Source organism: Athene cunicularia, assembly GCF_003259725.1.
Source record: "Athene cunicularia isolate RWA chromosome 8 unlocalized genomic scaffold, athCun1 chr8_part1, whole genome shotgun sequence".
Classification (NCBI taxonomy): Eukaryota; Metazoa; Chordata; class Aves; order Strigiformes; family Strigidae; genus Athene; species Athene cunicularia.
Window position 1 is genome coordinate 27669724 of NW_020799109.1, and position 17483 is coordinate 27687206.

The 17483-nt window shown below is 58.7% G+C and overlaps 4 protein-coding genes across 4 annotated transcripts in view; 3 read left to right on the forward strand and 1 right to left on the reverse strand.

Moving 5' to 3' along the window:
* NOTCH2 (notch 2) overlaps nucleotides 1-5022 on the forward strand; it is an 83784-nt gene extending 78762 nt beyond the window's left edge. The window contains exons 32-33 of the mRNA XM_026853751.1: nucleotides 345-442; nucleotides 1289-5022. Of these exons, the coding sequence (XP_026709552.1) occupies nucleotides 345-442; nucleotides 1289-2632 (1442 nt within the window). The 3' untranslated portion in view covers nucleotides 2633-5022. The remainder of the gene's footprint in view (nucleotides 1-344; nucleotides 443-1288) is intronic.
* Nucleotides 5023-7532: 2510 nt separating this feature from the next.
* REG4 (regenerating family member 4) lies at nucleotides 7533-9348 on the forward strand. The gene is made up of 6 exons (XM_026854366.1): nucleotides 7533-7607; nucleotides 8363-8450; nucleotides 8570-8667; nucleotides 8748-8885; nucleotides 8959-9064; nucleotides 9222-9348. The coding sequence occupies exons 2-6, from the start codon at nucleotides 8387-8389 to the stop codon at nucleotides 9293-9295; spliced, it is 480 nt and encodes a 159-aa protein (XP_026710167.1). The 5' UTR covers nucleotides 7533-7607; nucleotides 8363-8386; the 3' UTR covers nucleotides 9296-9348.
* A 931-nt stretch (nucleotides 9349-10279) lies between these two features.
* HMGCS2 (3-hydroxy-3-methylglutaryl-CoA synthase 2) lies at nucleotides 10280-13756 on the forward strand. The gene is made up of 9 exons (XM_026854205.1): nucleotides 10280-10585; nucleotides 10843-11282; nucleotides 11558-11683; nucleotides 11978-12142; nucleotides 12213-12381; nucleotides 12460-12630; nucleotides 13124-13230; nucleotides 13334-13459; nucleotides 13540-13756. Exons 1-9 carry the CDS (start codon nucleotides 10473-10475, stop codon nucleotides 13644-13646), a joined length of 1524 nt encoding a protein of 507 aa, XP_026710006.1. The 5' UTR covers nucleotides 10280-10472; the 3' UTR covers nucleotides 13647-13756.
* A 669-nt stretch (nucleotides 13757-14425) lies between these two features.
* PHGDH (phosphoglycerate dehydrogenase) overlaps nucleotides 14426-17483 on the reverse strand; it is a 5112-nt gene continuing 2054 nt past the window's right edge. The window contains exons 2-12 of the mRNA XM_026853988.1: nucleotides 17387-17481; nucleotides 17148-17213; nucleotides 17011-17065; nucleotides 16821-16919; nucleotides 16585-16717; nucleotides 16357-16505; nucleotides 15985-16137; nucleotides 15724-15856; nucleotides 15299-15426; nucleotides 14879-15107; nucleotides 14426-14713 (exon numbers count right to left, since the gene is read on the reverse strand). Coding sequence (XP_026709789.1) covers nucleotides 14559-14713; nucleotides 14879-15107; nucleotides 15299-15426; nucleotides 15724-15856; nucleotides 15985-16137; nucleotides 16357-16505; nucleotides 16585-16717; nucleotides 16821-16919; nucleotides 17011-17065; nucleotides 17148-17213; nucleotides 17387-17481 — 1395 coding nt within the window. The 3' untranslated portion in view covers nucleotides 14426-14558. The remainder of the gene's footprint in view (nucleotides 14714-14878; nucleotides 15108-15298; nucleotides 15427-15723; nucleotides 15857-15984; nucleotides 16138-16356; nucleotides 16506-16584; nucleotides 16718-16820; nucleotides 16920-17010; nucleotides 17066-17147; nucleotides 17214-17386; nucleotides 17482-17483) is intronic.

Genomic DNA, 17483 nt, shown 5'->3' on the forward strand with positions numbered 1-17483 from the left:
GCGCACAGTGCCTTGGTTAGACACTCCTGGAAGAGAAGCAGAAGAAATAATGGGGTTGGATATGCTGGGGTTTTTTGGACTGCAGACATGACTCTGAATAGGTTATTTAAAAAGTAAAAATTAAAAAAGTCACAGAGCAAGTGCTGAAAGTCCCATTGCGTCTTGATAATGTAGGGTTATCTCACAGCGTGGTGATTTCCAAAGTGTAAATGTGACTTCAGGATGTGTTCACGTGCCATGAGTTGCACTGCAGTTGCTTTCTTCCCTTAGTGCATTCTCTCCATCTTGGTGCTTTAGAAAATAGCTTCTTGGTTTGTTACTGAATTTGTTGGGTTTCCCTGCAGGTAAATCTGCTCTTCACTGGGCTGCTGCTGTCAATAATGTGGAAGCAACACTAGTGCTGCTGAAAAATGGGGCCAACAGAGACATGCAGGATAACAAGGTATGGTTTGGGTGTTCTCAGCATGGCTGTGCTTCCTAACTCAAAGCATCTCTTTACTGTTGGTAGTGAACTAATTTCTGATTTTATAAACTGAGTGCTCAGTGCAGGTCTCCTCAGTGCAGGTCACGCAGACTGTGACTAGAACTCTCCCAAGTGATGGATGTCTTATAGGATTTCTGATACAGGAGAGCAGTTCTCTTCCTTGTTTGGCCAAGTCTTAGGCATCAGTGCTGTACTGCTTTTCTTGCAGAAAAGGAATGCAATACACTGTCAATGGTGTGTGAGAGCATCAGGGCGAAGTGCTGCTGGTGTCAAGGAACTGGATTCCGGTTAGCAGAGAGCCCGATCTTGCAGCACAGCAGTGGTCACATCCTGTCACATTTCCAGGGATCTCAATGCAGGGTAGAGATGGGAGAGAAGCCCCTCTGTTTGAGGGACAGTCTGCACTGTGCAGACCTCCTGGAGCTTCACCGTTAGTGTTTGCTGTGTCTTAGTCCTTGATTTCCTTCCTCTGCCTAGGGTTTCTTCTTTGGATTATTGTATTGCTCAGTAGACTTTAGAGCTACCAACAAGCTGCAGTTCTTTACTGGGCTGGTTTAGTCCTTTGTACCTTTCCACTTCCTGGTGGGATAGTTTAGCCTGTGTGCTCCACTGCCATGTCTGAAATAATCTCCTGTAATCTTCTTTTTACAATGGGCATCTCTCAGGGTGGGTTGTTCTTGGAGACACTTGTCAGACTGCATTAAACACTGCTTCCAGGTGTTGCTGCACCATTAAGGGATTGTTAGCTGTAAGTCAGTCCCCCCACAGTGAAGCCACTAAAATACTTATTCTCTGTGTTTTCAGGAAGAGACACCACTCTTCCTTGCTGCTCGGGAAGGCAGTTTTGAAGCAGCAAAAATCTTGTTGGACCATTTTGCCAATCGAGACATCACAGACCACATGGACCGCCTGCCCCGAGATGTGGCCCAGGACCGCATGCACCATGACATAGTGCAGCTTCTCAACGAGTACAACGTGGCGCACAGCCCCGCTGGGCACCCTGGTGCCATGCTGAGCTCTGCCCTCTCCCCGGTCATTTGTGGCCCAAATAGGTCCTTCCTCAACCTGAAGCATGCTTCATTAAGCAAGAAGTCAAGAAAACCGAATGCCAAAGGCATCATGCCCACAAACCTCACCAAAGATGCAAAGAGGAGAAGGAAGAAGTCCCTCAGTGAGAGCAAAGGGCAGTTTTCAGAGAGCTCAGTGACCCTGTCACCAGTTGATTCCCTAGAATCACCCCATGCTTTTGCCTCCGAGCCAACATCGTCTCCTGTGATGCCATCACCAGGGGTGTTACATTCGTCGCCCAGCTCACTGCTGACTGCTCCAGCTGTGCAGGCAGCACACACGATGTCCTTCTCCAACCTCCATGAGATGCAGCCCTTAGGACGTGGATCCAGCACGGTGCTTCCATCTGTCAGCCAGCTGCTTTCGCAGCACAGAACCACCCCTCCCAGTAGCGGGCTTGGCAGGCTCCGGCCAGCCAACATTTCTACTGAGTGGATGAACCGTATGGAGGTGAACGAGTCCCAGTACAATGAGATGTTCGGCATGGTGCCGCAGGTGATGCATTCGCACCCCAGTGTTTCTCAGCAGAGCAGTTTGGTTCAAGCAGATGCCAAGCACATGGGAGTGTCCAGGGAGTCTCTGCCCCCTATCATGACTTTCCAGCTGGTTCCCAAGGGTGGCATAAACCAGCAAGCACTGCCGCAGCAGACCCAGTCAAACTGCGCTCAGAACATGGCTGGTCCTCTTAGCTCCATGTACCAGATACCAGATATAGCTCAGCTGCCCAGTGCCTCCTTCTCCATGGCTGCCATCCCTCAGCAGGATGGGCAGGTGGCTCAGACGGTCCTCCCGGCCTACCACCAGTTTCAGAGCTCGATGGGGAAGTACCCCACGCCTCCGTCACAGCACAGCTGCTACTCCTCGGCTACAGAACGGACTCCTAGCCACAACCGGCACTTACAAGGGGAGCACCCATACCTGACTCCGTCACCCGAATCTCCAGACCAGTGGTCAAGCTCCTCCCCACACTCTGCCTCTGACTGGTCTGATGTGGCAACCAGTCCCAGTAACAACCAGCGCGGGCCGGCGGCCGCTCACATGACAGAGCAGCAGCGGAACAACATGCAGGTGTATGCCTGAAGGCTGGCCAAGGTGAAGCCCGATTAAAGCGGACTCCAGAACTCATGAAGGTCTTCCAGGACAGAAATGAAGAACCATTTTAGTATCCAAGAGTCTTAATGAGCCCAGGCTGTTCTTTCCTTGGAGGGACTGTGGTCGCTGTAGTCTTGTATGCTTTTATGCTAAACAGAGAACTGTAGAAGCTGGTGATGGAGAAGACCAGTTGGGTCACTTCTAACCAACTCCCATGCACCTTGGGTGTGATTGCTGTCTGCACTGGATTCTCCAGTCTGCTTTTAAATATGTTACACCATTTCTTTGGGGAGACAGCTCTTCAGCTTAATGCATCTTGTGGTCCTTTCTCCAGAAATTTAGCCAAACCCAGCTTTGTATCCTTATTTTGTTACTCCTGTTACCCATGTAACCTCTCTCTGAAGCACCTTCTACTAGTTCTCTTCTAGTTCAAGTTGCCTTGTCTTGACACAGCTTAGAGCTGCACCCACATTCCTAGACCCCTCCTTCCCTCAGCCACTGTTGCTCAGCAAGCAAGCCAGACTTTTCAAAACACATGCAGGTCAAGTGACACCTTCTGTCGCGCAGCTTCACCCTTTCCTCAAGAGTCTTTGTCTTCAGCAGACCCACTAACACCCCTTAGCATTCTCACTGCCTGACCCCCAGGTATTATGAGATTATATATACATATAGTCTTCTCCTAGGTTTTTTTGTTGCGTTCCCCCCCACCACATTCTGAAAATGCTAGTCTGACCTGGTCTTCCCCCCGTGGTGACCTGTAGGCACATCTCTCCTGTGTTGTATGTCTTTGAGACACACCTGACCATTTTGACACACTACCCTCCCTGTGCCCCCGTCCTGCCAGGTGTGTCCGTGACCACCTTACCACCTTCATGGGCTCCCGTGACAGAAGAGATGCCCTGCAACCTCTGAAGGCCTTTTGGGAAGCTCTTAGGATGAGCATGAGTGTTTCAAAACCTGGTAACACAAGCTGCCAGCGTTCTTGCACAGTACTCCCCTCCCCTCCATCCGAGGGTGGCTGTGTGTCCTGTCTTCCAGATACCATATGCTGCCTCTTTATGGTGTTATCAAGAAGTGTCGAGGACGTCGTTACATGTTGGCAGTGTGTGTCCTTCTGCGTCAGGAAATGGCATCCAGCCCTTTGAAAAGTGTCCCTTTTGCTCCAGCCCTGGGCTCAGGGCTGCCTCAACTTCCCCTCCCACCAAGGAGGCTGCAGCACTGACTCCCCAGCAGGCTTCCAGCAGCAGTGGCATGCCTGAAGCCAGGAGCTGGGCGCAAGTGGCAGACCAAATAGCTCAGAAACCACTGTCTAATGCAGTTTGCTTAACAGGTTTGGGGCTGTCCTCTGCTCTTGGCTTCAGCCTGTATTAAGATTTCCCAACTGAGGTGCCCCACGTGCTCTGTGGGACGGTAGTGCCATTTGTACTGCAGCTCCCCCGATATTTTTGGAGTTACAGAAGCCAGCTGTCGCTGAGCTTAGACAAACAGATGCTCTTTCTGCTTTGTCTGAAAGAGTAGTGATTCCCTGAAGGGCTCTGAACCAGTCAGCAGCTGAAGTGAACATTTCTGGGGATGGTTTGCTCCTACCTCTTGGGGGAATCCTGCAGACACACGTTCCAAAGAGATTGGGGCTGTCGGCTGCCGCCAAAGGACAGAGAAGGCCACTCCCCTCCAAGCAGCGGCCATTCAGCATCCTACCATGTACAGTATTCTCTCTGATGTTTCTTCCCATTCTAATCAAGAGTAAAAGCTTTTTCTTTTGATTCAACTCAATGGTACATGAAGGCAGGGCCTCAGGAGGTGCTGGTTCCCGGGGCCGTCGTTTTGGGCTGAAGTTTTTCATTCTGAAGTTACTGCTTTTTATGACGCACACAACGTTCCCCGGCACGCTCGCTGCAGTGTGTCCTGTGAAGTTTAGCTGCAACCGACTCAGATCTCCAGGGCAGGGGCCTGCAGGCTCCTGGAGGTCTGTCCAGGTACATGTTTCACTGCAAATAATGAAGTATTGCTACATCGATGCTAAAGAAAAAAAGGGCTTTTCCTCATTAGCCCCAAATAATCAAGTGCCTTTTTATATATGTGGCTACCTTTTACAAGATGAGTGATTTCTGTGGAATGAAGCCAGTTTTGTGCCTGGCGTGTTAATACGATGGCCCTCTGCCTTTTTTTTTTTTTAACTATTGTAAAGATAATATCTCCTTAAGGTGATATTTTATCTCTTAAGTTGTAGAGTAACCATTCACACAGCAGCATTTTCCTATATTAATAATGGAAAATATTTGCTTATTTTTACATTTTTTATAAAAGTCTTTTATGAAAATAGTTGCTGCAAAATGTATAAGCAATTTTTATCCCCAGAATAAAGAGTATGTGCCCGGCGTCTGTGTGCTGCTGTTTTCGTTTGTCTTCCTGGCTATCGTGGCACAGCCACAGGATTATAAATTAATTGTGAGTGTTCAGTAGCTGTTCAGACCCCTGGCAAGGGTGAGCTCGTTAGGACCTCCACAGTCCATGCCAGGAGAGTTTTTGGGGATTAAGGGTGCTATGTCCTGTGGCTCAGCAGCACAGGAACCCCACCGCTTAGCTCCATCCAAGGGAGCTGTGCCTGGGGACTGGAAGCAGCCTAGCTGGGATGTAGCAGGAGTTATTCTGGGTCTCGGTTAGCTGAGAAGGGGACAGTAACCAGCAGCCAAGCAGCTGGGCATGCTGGGAAGGATGGGGAGGGAGTGGGATGGGGCCTTTTTGAGATGCTTTGAGTAAGAGCTCTCTTGCCTGGGAGTCTGGGAGCTGGAGAAAGGCTGGGGCTTTTGTGTGGCTTTTCTAAAAGTTGTGAATAAGCATGGGTCAGGCAGTGGCTCCTGGAGCTGCGGACACACTCACCGTTTCAGGTCCTGCTTGATTCCCTGGGCTGTTCCCTATTCTTCCAACTGGGAGGAGGACCCTCGTCCCCAGAGCTGAGGCTGCCTCCCTGGCTTTGGCTTGACAGCTGATGCATGAAGATGTGCAACTCTCCAGCCTCTGAAACAGGGAGTCGTGGCTCCTCCGTGCTGTTTTCAGACTTGAAAAGTTTTGTCTTGAACAATTAGAGAACAAATTGACAATGCCTGCCTTCCTGTATTTTGAGCAGGGAGGTGTCACTGAAGCCTTGGGCTCCATTAGTGCTCACCTGGCAGGTTTCCAGCTCTCTCTGTGGACTCAGTTGGAGCCTGTAGCTGAATTATGATGCCTATCAGGGATAAAGCTGCTGGGGGCATTTTAAGGGCTTAATATTCAAACAGCACGGCTCCTTTATCTTCTAGTAGAGCCAGCTTGGCAAGTACACACCTCCGGGAGGCTTTCATTCACGTTCTCCCACAGGTTGCACATCTGTGCCAAAGTTTAGCAAGCTCTGCTGTGTCTCTGGCACAGCTGCATCAAGTTTGCCAGCGCTCAGGCTGGGACTTGAAACTGCATCTCCTCAGGGACAGTTCATGCCTCTCCCCCTGCCCGGGATGACGAGGGGCTTGTGAAAACTTGTTGTGTTGCATCCAAATAAGCCTAACTGAACCAGCCAGACAGGGAGCTGGGGCATCCTTTATCTAACAAAGGAGTAATGGGTTAGTCTCAGGCTCCTTTGGGGAACATTTTCCTGGGTTTTTATAAAACAAGGGTGAAATCCTGTCTTCTGGGGAGTTGCTGTGCTTGAAGGGTTTCCCTGCTAGTGGAGTGGCTGATATCTGTAAGGTGGTTTCAGGAGAAAAGATAGCAAGCAGCAGCTGTGTTTGGACATGAGGAGGCTTTACCCCTTAGATCCTGAAGGGCGCCGAGTCTTGAGAGGTGTGGGGAAGCAGCAGCAGCCGTATCCTGGCTGTGTGGGCAAAGGGTCTGATCCTCCTCCCTGCCCGGGGCAAAAGCCAGACCTGCCTCTGCGCGCTGGCGTGGGCATAGCAGCACTCACGGGCTGCGTGTTTTGGTAAATGCCACAAAGGGGCCGTGGGAGATCCCTGGGGGACATGGCTTGAGCCTGGCAGGCAGAAGTAACCTCTGGAGAAGTAAGCCAGCTGTGAACCCTCCATGTTGGGGGAAGTAAGGCTCAGCTCAGCGCTGGGCCCTCCGCAGGCAGCTGCCTCCTCTGAGTGCCTTGGGGAGGGCCGGGGGAGGGATCGCCGGGCACGGCCTGTAGCTGGCAGCGGCAGGGCAGGGGCTGGCAGCTTTGCAGGAGGCCAGGGCACAGCCAGCGGGAAGAGCTCACAAAGCTGCTTCAGTGTGTTAGTAGCCCGCATGGTCCCTGGCTGACAAAGCCCTGCGTCACCTCCGGGCGTGGGGGCCGGGCACCGCCGCCGCTATCTGATGGTGCCCGCCAGCCCCTCGGCCGCAGGCTGTTCCCATGTCCCCGCGTCCTGCATCCTGCTGACAAATGTCCCCAGGCAGTTCAAACAAGGGCGGTGTGTGGGTGACGCATGGCGGAGATGGGCAGGGCGCGGGGCCCCGCCCGCTGCCACCCCTCGGCCGGGGACTCGGGCAAGGCCGGGAGGTGGTACCCACAGCCCCGTCGCTCGCCTCAGGGATGCTCCGGCCGGGATTGGGGTGGCCTCCCCCGGGGCTCACCCCTGCCAGCCCCCCGGCCAGCCGGGGTTGGGCCAGCGGGCATCCCTGCCTGGTGCCAGGCTGCACTCTGCCGCGAGGTTATCTCTGTGTTTGTGTTATTAATTAACGCTAATTGCAGGGGGTTTATTGACCAACTAGGAGAGGTTCTTCCTGTCTTTTCTAGAGAAACGTTGAATGCAAACAGAGCGGAGATCTGGGCAGCTTTCCAGCAAAGTGGGGGGGGATGGAGGGGAGTCAGCAGTAAGATTTTAATGGTGGGAATCACCTGAGCTGGGCAAACACTGATGCTGGTGAGCACCGGACTATAAAGGGCAGCTCCTCTCCTCTCCCAGCGACCCACAAGAAGCCGTTATTCCTCCCGATCTCCAGAGAGCAGGTGAGGAAGGGGACCCTCGCGAGGCAGCTGGGGCCTCGGTGTGCTTCGAGGTGACTTGTGGGCAAGCAGGAGCTGGCCCCGGCCCTGGCAGCTCCCAGGGAAGCTGAGCGCTGCCCTTGCTGGATGGGGCAGGCTGCAACAATGCAATTTTCAGCCCCGCACTGACTTTTGTCACTGCTTCTTTGAGGGGAAGACGAGCTGAGTCTGCAAATCGGTGTGCTGGTGCCCAGGGATTAGTCCAGATAAAGGGGAATTGTGCTGATGTAGCCAATTTTCCTCCCCAGCCTGGGTCTGGCAGTGCTATGAGCTTGGGGGATGAAAATGATACTGTGCACATCATCCCTGCAGCCCTACTGTCCCCAGCCCTGCCTGTGCCATTGCTGCTGCTGCCTGATGCTAGGGCAGGGCTGGGGTCTCCCCGACCCGTGCCTGCGGCAGCGCTCTCCCCATGTCCCCACAGCAGCTTGGCTCACCCAGATGCTTCCCACTGAGGATGGGACTGGTGGGGCCAGGACACCCCGCTGCCAGTGTGGGCTGGGGACCCCAAGGTATGCCTGGGGGATGGGGTGCAGGCACACTGAAGTGACTTGTGCTGGGGAGGGGAGAGGGAGGCACAGCCCCCGGGGCTGCCATCCCCTCCAGCCAGCTGAAAGGGGGCAGATTCAGTCCATAGCAGGGTGGGTTTGCACACTCTGGGCACAGGTGGAATCCCCTCTCCTGGAGGGAGCTGGTGTGACCCCCCCAAACTTTTACAGGAGACGCTTCTGGGAGCAAGGAGGATGGTGGCGGCAGCCAGACTCGCCCTTCTGCTGCTGGGCTGTGTGGGGCTCCTGCAGCCGACTGGTGAGTCCCACAACTCGGGGGGCAGCCGCTTTCGCAGCAGGGCCAGGAGGGAGCCAGGATTCTCTCCAGCTGGCAATGCCGGCTGTCCCCCATCCCTCCCCGCCGCTCTCCCTCCACAGGTGCCAGGTACATAGATTACTGCCCCAAGGGCTGGTCTTACTACAAGCTCAGCTGCTTCAGGTACTTCCGTCAGCTCCGGAGCTGGGATGAGGCTGAGGTAAGCCCATGGGGGCACACAGGAAGCCGGGGACCCCCCAGCTCCCAGGGATGACCCAGTACTGACAGCTATCCCCACAGAGGCAGTGCCAGGCCAGCCACACCAGTGCCCACCTGGCCTGGGTGGAAGAGCCCCGGGAGGCGGCCACGCTGCGGAAAGTCATTTCCTACTACCAGCGCATACAGCCTGTCTGGATTGGCCTCCGCTACGCACATGAGGTGAGCTGGGGGGCGGCTGGGGGGGGGGGCAGGGAGCAGCGGACCCATGCCTCTGACCCCCCTCTCCCCACAGGGCCAGGCCTGGCAGTGGGCGAGTGGGGACAAGTACAGCAGCACCAGTGGGCTGGCTGGGAACGGTGCCCGTGGGGGGAACTGTGGCATCCTGACCCACCTCAGTGGTGAGTGCCTGGACCCTGCATCCACCCCAGCACTCAGTCTTGGCTGGCATCTCCCCCCTCCCCCTCCTCTGGGTCCCATTCGGGGCTGTGGTGGGCAGAGCTGGTGCCCCTGTCCTCGCCGTGGCCCCCACCAATCCCCCGCCCATCTCTCTGGCAGGCTTCACCGTGTGGTCCAGCACCGACTGCGCCCAGCAGCATCACTACATCTGCAAGTTCACCCCCTTGCGCTGAGCGCAGCCCCTGGGCCCATGGGGGACCCTGTGCCTGCGATGCTTGTCCCTTGCTGGCAATGCTCCTCTCCCCCCAACTCTTAAAAATACATCTATATAAAAAGAAGCATGCAAGTCCTGTGCAAGCTTGGTGCTGGTTCAAAGCCCTGGCTGGTCCGGGCAAGGGGGAGGCAGGCGCTGCTGTGGCTCCCGAGCTTCCCAGTTTCCAGGGGCTCTGGTGCTGCCAGTAGCCAGTAGATCCATCCGGGGGTGAGTCCCCGGGAGCCACAGGGCCAGTGGCTCTCCTGGCCCAGGCACTCATGTTGGCTCATCCCCAGCCCTCTGGTGCCAAATGGGACAGGTGTCCTGGGGTGCAGGTAGCAGGGACAGCAGTGTCCCCAGGGTGCAGGCATGAAGGAGACCTGGGCACAGATGTAGGTGGGGATGGCAGCTGTCGTGGGCGTGCAGGCATGGGGACAGGTGACCACCCCCTGGGTGCAGACAGCTCCGCAGGGGTCCAGGGGCTGTGATGCTGCCCCATGGCCATGTTGACAGCAGCACTGGGACCAAAGGTCCCTTCTTGTGTCACCGCAGTGTTGTCACAGGCATCACGTGGCTGTTTGTTCTGCTGTTTTGAAGATGGCTCTGCCCCCACCCAGCTCATGGGTTTTTTACCCCCCTGGAGCTGTGACACATGACAGAGGTGGACCATGTCCTGGACGGCACAGATGGTGCCAGCACCAAAGCCTCAGCCACCATCTGCTCTCTCCCCAGGAGTGTGGGGACAGTCAGGGAGGCCACAGAGCACCTCACACACTACATGGTGACCACAGCCGTGCTGGCGTGCCACGGGCATTGGGGCTGCTGCTGATCCACGGCATGGGGAGCCAGGGCTGTGGGGGAGCCCGTCCTGCTGCTCAGCCCCAGCTCCAGCCAAGTGTGTCCTCAGGCTCTGGAGCACAAGGAGTCTTGCAGGTTCCCCCCTTCCAAAGCTAGTGCTTGCTCTGCTGTCTCTGTCACGTTGGCTGGTGCTCAGTGACCTTTGAGCGCTGGGGTCCAGCATGCTGATAAGGGCTGGGAGGGCCGTGCCGTGCCGCCAACGCAGTTTATAAAAGCACCATGCAAGGCCCATCCTGTTGTCCGTCCCACTGTCCATCCTGCTGTCCGTCCCTCCATTTTGTGCAGTGGCTGGGGCGAAGATGCTGCGCTTGGTTGGCCGCGCCACACGCTGCTGGGGGGCTCGGCGGGCACCGCCGGGGCTGGAGCAGGTACCCCGGGGGGCCCAGCACCCCATGGCTGTGCAGAAGGCATGGTGAGCACCCATGCGTATTGGGTGGAGTGGAGGCATAATCGAGGGGGGGTGGGTTGGGAAGCTGGCAGTGCTCTTAAGCTTTTCTAGGGAATGGAATGCTCTCCCTCCTCCCCACAGCACTGCTGGGCACACGGAACCAGCAGGGATTTGGGGTGCTCATGGGCTGGGTTGCTTGCTGGTGGCATCCCCTGGGGCCAACAGCTACCCCCAAGGCTTGGGGCCGTGGCGGGACCGTCACCGCTCCCTCTGCCCTGCAGCCTCTCCAGCGCTGCCGGGACAGGCGCCTGGCCCAAGGACGTGGGCATCCTGGCACTGGAGGTGTACTTCCCTGCCCAGTACGTGGAGCAGGAGGAGCTGGAGCGGTACGATGGTGTGGAGGCCGGCAAGTACACACGGGGCTTGGGCCAGCAGCAGATGGGCTTCTGTGCTGCCCATGAGGACATCAACTCCCTGTGCCTAACGGTGGTGCAGCGGCTGGTGGAGCGTGGGTGCCTCTCCTGGGACGCCATCGGCCGCCTCGAGGTGGGCACTGAGACTGTCATTGACAAGTCCAAGGCTGTCAAGACCGTCCTTATGCAGCTCTTCCATGATTCGGGCAACACTGACGTGGAGGGCATTGACACCACCAATGCCTGCTATGGGGGCACGGCCTCGCTCTTCAACGCAGCTGCCTGGGTGGAGTCCAGCGCCTGGGACGGTGGGTGAAGACAGGGACTGTGCTGTGGGGATGGGGGAACTGGATGTTGGATGGGTACCGTGGGATGGGGGAAGGAGGCAGGAGGTGGTCTGAAACCCAAAGATGCTCCAGCAATCCTCAAAGGGAGCTGCTGCCCCTCCAGGCTCTCCATCACCCCTGTTTCCTACCTACCTTGGCCGTGACACCTGGCAGCATGGGAATGGGAGTACATGAGGGCCACAGGATGGAGGCTCCTACCCACTGATGGCCCTGCCGACCCCCCCATCCTACCTCAGGTCGCTACGCCGTGGTGGTGTGCGGGGACATCGCTGTATACGCCACAGGGAATGCGCGGCCCACAGGAGGTGCTGGTGCCATTGCCATGCTAGTGGGACCCAACGCCCCGCTGGTGCTGGAGAGAGGTCAGTGTCCTGAGGCCCTGGGGATGGTGAGATAATGGGTACTCTCCCTGGAGGCCATACATCCATGTCCCAGCCCCAGACAGAGAGTCTCAGCTCCAGCAGCACCGGCTCTGCCAGCCTCGGTGGCTGCCTTGTGCTGGGTACCCCAGGATCCTAGTTGGCCACATCCCCGTGGGCACCACGGAGTAACCCAGGGTGCTGGGGGCTGGCATGGCTGGTAGCACCCATGTGTGCTTGCCATCTGGCCATGATCCCCCAATGCTCCCCAACACCTGGCTCTCCCTGTGCACCCAGGCCTGCGGGGAACCCACATGGAGCACGCCTACGACTTCTACAAGCCGGACCTGGCCTCCGAGTACCCAGTGGTGGACGGGCAACTCTCCATCCAGTGCTACCTGCGGGCACTGGACCGCTGTTACGCTGTGTACCGCCGGAAGGCGGAGAGCCAGTGGCAGCAGGGTAAGCGGCAGCACCCTTGGGGTGCCCCTGCCACCCCACCGGGTCCTGACAGCCTCACATTGCCTTCCAGCTGGTGTCCAGCGGCCCTTCACCCTCGATGACTTCAAGTTCATCATCTTCCACACACCCTTTTGCAAGCTGGTGCAGAAGTCAGTGGGGCGGCTGCTGCTCAACGACTTCTTGGCCACCCCCAACCCTGACACAGCTGCCGGCCTTTACAAGGGGCTACAGTCTTTTCGGTGGGTCCCCATGCCGTGTCCCCCATCCCAGCCAGGGATGAGCTGGTGTGGGGTTTGAGCCACCCTCTCTCTGGGCAGCGGTGTGAAGCTGGAGGACACCTACACAAGTAAGGAGGTGGAGAAGGCGTTCCAGGCAGCCAGCCAGGAGATCTTCAACCAGAAGACCAAGCCCTCCCTGCTCCTCTCCTCCCGCAATGGCAACATGTACACACCGTCCATGTATGGCTGCCTGGCCTCCCTTCTGGCGCAGTGAGTCCCCCAAAAAGCTGTCTGGGGATGTGTGTGTGTGTCATTTTGGGGAGGACAGAATCTGGCTGGGCTGTCTTAGGGGGCAGGCACCAGCACTCATCCCTCCCAGCAGAGACCTAACACTTTCACTGAATATAACCCCCGGTGTGGATGCATCCTGCGCCGTGCCGTCTCCCTGACAGTCTTTTCATACCAGCTCTCTGGAGCTGGGCCAGCGCATAAAGCCCTTCTTTTGGCACCGGGAGGATGAAAACCCTGTTGCCATGCCTGGCAGAATGGCTGACCCTGCCGCGAAGGAGCCGTGGGAATAGCCAGGCACTGGGGAGGACAAAAGTCTCATTCTGGGGCTCCCCAACACCAGTGCACGCCAGGGCTACACACCCTCGGCAATGCGGCCCTGAGTCTCAGGACGCCCCTGCCTGCGAAGGGGACAGGAGGCAGCCCTGTAACCCAGCCCCAAATCTCCTCTGATCTCCCTAACCCCTTGCTCCAGGTCCTCAGCGCGGGACCTGGCTGGCTCCCGGATCGGCGCCTTCTCCTACGGCTCAGGGCTGGCTGCCAGCATGTTCTCCCTCCGCGTCTCACAGGATGCGGCCCCAGGTGAGTCCCACGGGAGAGGGGGGCTGGGAGGGGAGGGCAGCATGGGGCTGTGAGGCCAGGGCCGCCAGTGGTGCCGTCTCACCCGGGGGGTGCCCACCACCAGGCTCGCCCCTGGACAAGCTGGTCTCCAGCCTGGCCGACCTGCCGGCTCGCCTGGATGCCCGCAAGCGTGTGGCCCCGCAGGACTTTGCCAAGATCATGAAGCAGCGGGAGGAGACCCATCACTTGGGTGAGTGGGGCTGGGGGGATGCAACACCCACCTGCTGGCACCCCACGGCCCTGCTGAGCATCACTGCCCTCTCCCCGCAGCCAACCACGCTCCCCACGGCTCCCAGGCGGATCTCTTCCCTGGCACCTGGTACCTGACACGGGTGGATGCCAAGTACCGCCGGGAATATGCCAGGAAGCCCTTCTAGGGGGGACAGGAGGGGTGAGCCCCGGGTAGGGGGATGCTCTCCTCCCTGCCAGCATCCCTGCTCACCCCCAAATCCAGGACTGGCCTCTGCAGGAAACCACACCTTGGATGGCTCGGGCCCTGGAGCTGGTGGAGACAGTGGCATTTTCTGTTCCAACATGGGGAGCACAGGGGAATAAAGGCAGAGATGAGAGGGGGCAGCAGCCTGGCTCTGGCTCCTGGTTGCAAGTAGTTCTCTCCCACTCTGGGGACTCTTCCCTCAACCACGCTGGGTCTGGATCAGCCCGATGGGATTTTTCCAGATATGGCCACTATTGAACATGAGCCTTGGTACCCTATTTCCCCAGGATGGGAGCATGCCCCAATGTTTTGGGGGAGCCAAACAAACCCCAGCTCTCTAGTCTCGGTTTTCAGTCTGGGGGTGGTGAGATGCCATTTTCCCAGTGATGCCAGCAAAGTGAAACATTCCCAAAAGTGAAAATTGCCCAGGAGGCAATTCCCAGCAGGCAGGAGGGAGCAGGTGATGCGGGGGCTCACGGGAGGGCTCAGCCCTGCTTGGAGTGCTGCCTGCTCTCTGGGCCATGTCCCAGCACGGGACCCTGGCCGGACAGGACCTTGGCGGTGCCACAGCAGCCACAGAGACCTTTGCACCCTTCAGCAAACAGAAGCGGGGCCAGCAGGGCAGGAGGGGCTGGGGGCAGGAGGGACAGAGCCTGCAGGAGCTTTGGGGCTGAGGACAAGGGACCACAGAGACAAGGCATCACATGCTCTCTCCTCCCAGACCCTTTATTTGAGCACGGGGCCACCCCAAGCCCAGAATGGGTGCTGGGGGCAGCCGAGTGCAATGTTCCCCCCGATGAGGGGGGGTCTAGATGCTGTGGCCATGGGGAGAGTCCTTGCTGGTGGTCAGGGTTTAGAGGTGGAGCTGGAAGACCTCCATGACTCGTGGTTTCAGCTCGCTGAGGTCAGACAGGGGGGCTGAGAGACCCATGACGCTCCACTGCTCCCCTGCCACAGTGCTGGAGCTGTGGTAGGACTGGAGCTGGACCCCTGCCTTCCCCAGCAGTCCTGGAAAGGAGGAGAGGTGTTAGGGGCCTCAGGCTGACCCACCACCCCAGAACCCACCGGGTAGCAGGGCTCTGCCCACCCCAGTGCCCCTCAAACATCCACAATGGTGTTTCTTCCCCCTCCAATACAATTCCTTTTCTCCACATCGCCCCTCAGGGAGCTCACCCATGAGCACGGGCAGCATGCTGGGCTCGGAGGCTTTGGCTTTGTAGATGAGGATGGGGCCGCTCAGCGGAGCCGGCTGCTTGAAGGTGGCCCCATTGATCTCCCGCAGCACTGGGGTGCTGCCCTGCACTGTCCCGGTCACCCGGTGTGGGGTGCCCTGCAGGGACACCTGCAGCAGGCTGGTGCTGCCATCGGGCTCGGGGGCCACATCGCCATGGGTGGTTGTGACCTGCCAGAGAGATGAAGCCACTCAGTGCCCAGGTCCTGCACATGTCAGAGTGTGGGGAAGGGGTGTCCTCAGAGGTCACCCCAGGGAATGGCTGCCAGCCTGAGCGCTGCATTAGTGCCACAGGGCAACCCCAGGAAGGATGGGGCCTGGGTGTGCCAGCCTGAGGTGTGGAGCCCTGGGTGTCCATGCACCTTCAGCCCAGCCTCCTGGGCCAGCAGCAGGGCGTTCACCAGGGTCACGTCCTTCTGTGGCCCTCCAGCCAGCATGCCTGCAGCCACGGCGGGTGTCAGGTAGCTCCCAGCCTCCTGCAGAGGTGTCCCTGGGGCATGGGCAGGAGGCAGAAGGTGGATGGGCCAGCAGCAGAGGAGTCAGCCCTGCGCTTGAGCAGCCACCCACCCATCCACACACCCATCCCTACTCCCATCTTCCCACCCATCCATACCTCCACGTCCCCTCCTCCTCCCATCCCACCATCAACCACCCTCCTGTCCATCCCTTCTCCTGGTCACCCTCCCATCCCTCCTCCCATCCAACCAGCCCAGTAGATCCCCCCACACCCCACTGTGCTGCCCACCCATCAGGGTCCCAGACTTGGGGCACAGCCTGCCTGCCTCACCTTGGGTGCAGACCTGCATGCTGCCCTGCACTTGCTTGCCCGCTGTGCGTAGCACCAAGCCCAGGGCCCTGGCCAGGGCAATCCAGGGCTTAGTCTGCGGTGCAAAAGCCTTGCTGAGAGCCTGCCCGTTGACCTGTGAGGAAGAGCAGGACATGTGATGGGAACCCACCAGCGAGCACACAGGGTTGCTCCCACCACATCCGTGCTCTACAGATGGGGAAACTGAGGCTCAGAGGTCAGGTGCCTGGCAGGAGGACTCACTGTGCCAGCCAGCCCCTTCCCTGTAGCCATGTCCACAATCTGCATGGCGATCTCCTTGCCACAGCGGCTCTGTGCCTCCTGCGTGCTGGCACCCAGGTGTGGGCAGCAGATGACATTGGGGTGGTTCACCAGGTCGCGGTCCTTCGGCGGCTCCTGCCAACACAGCCCCATCCTGACATCAGCCCCTGGCACCCACCCGAGAGTCGGGGGGGGGCATTTACCCCCTCCTTCCTCGCAAGGAGGGGAGCTGGGGCAGGGCTCTGCCCAGTCCCAGTCCGCAGGGTTTGACAGGTTGCCCTGGCCTGGCTTGGGCAGAGTTAAGGTGACGCTGAGCCAAAGCCAGGCATGGGAGTTCCCTGTGGCCCCGCTCACCTGTGTGAAGACGTCGAGGGCGGCCCCACCACACTGCCCTGACCGCAGCGCCCGCAGCAGTGCGCCCTCATCCACGATGCCACCGCGAGCGCAGTTCACCACCTGCACACCGCGGCGGCACTTGGCAAAGGTGCTGTCGTTCAGGAGCCCTGCAGAGGGAGTGCTGTGAGCAGTGGGGGGCTGGCCCCGGTCCCCCAAACACCCTCCATGCCAGTGCCCGCCCCGTACCCTTGGTGGAGGCCAGCAGCGGTGTGTGCACTGTGATGAAGTCACAGCGGGGCCAGATCTCCTCCAGTGGCAGCTGCTCCACGCCAAAGGTGGCCGAGGTTTCGGGGGTGATGATGGGGTCGTAGCCTATGGTCTGAGGGAGAGTGGGCACTCGTTCCTGCAGCTTGGCACGGCGCTCGTGGCCAGGCCAGGGGGTTTCATGCTCCCCATCCCTCCTCCCGGCCCTGGCTTCTTACCTTCATGCCAAAAGCCTGCATGCGGGTAGCGACCTCCCTGCCAATGCGGCCCAGCCCCAGCACACCCAGCGTCTTCCCGTTGAGTTCCATGCCCATGTACTAGGGTGTAAGGCGGAGAGTGAGCGAGCGCCCCCTACGCAGGCACCCGCCACCCCGTCCTGCTGGGGGTGCTGCACCCACCTCCTCCTACCTTCTTACGGTCCCACTTGCCCTCCTTCATGGAGGCAGCTGCCTGCGGAATCTGCCTGCAAGGGGAGGCGGTGGTCAGGGTGGGGGTGGGGGGCCGTGGGGTTCACGTCCCGTCCCCCCATCCTGCCCCATGCTCACCTGGCCAGGCACAGGATCATCCCGCAGGTGAGCTCGGCGGCGCTGAGGCTGTTGCCAGTGGGCGTGCTGGGGATGGAGAGTGGTGTCACTGGTGGGTCGCCCCCGGCCTGAGGGGGCTCTGCACCCCGGGAGGATGGAGGCCCGCAGGGTGGTACCGTGGGTGGGGAGAGTGCCCAGCTGGAGCCTCCCCTGTCTCCCCAGGAGCACGGGCAGGGATGTCCCCACGCTCTCACTCTTACTTCATGACCAGGACACCCTTCCTGGTGGCTGCCTCCACGTCCACGTTGTCCACGCCGGTGCCCGCTCTGCCCACCACCTGCAGCCTCTCCGCCGCCT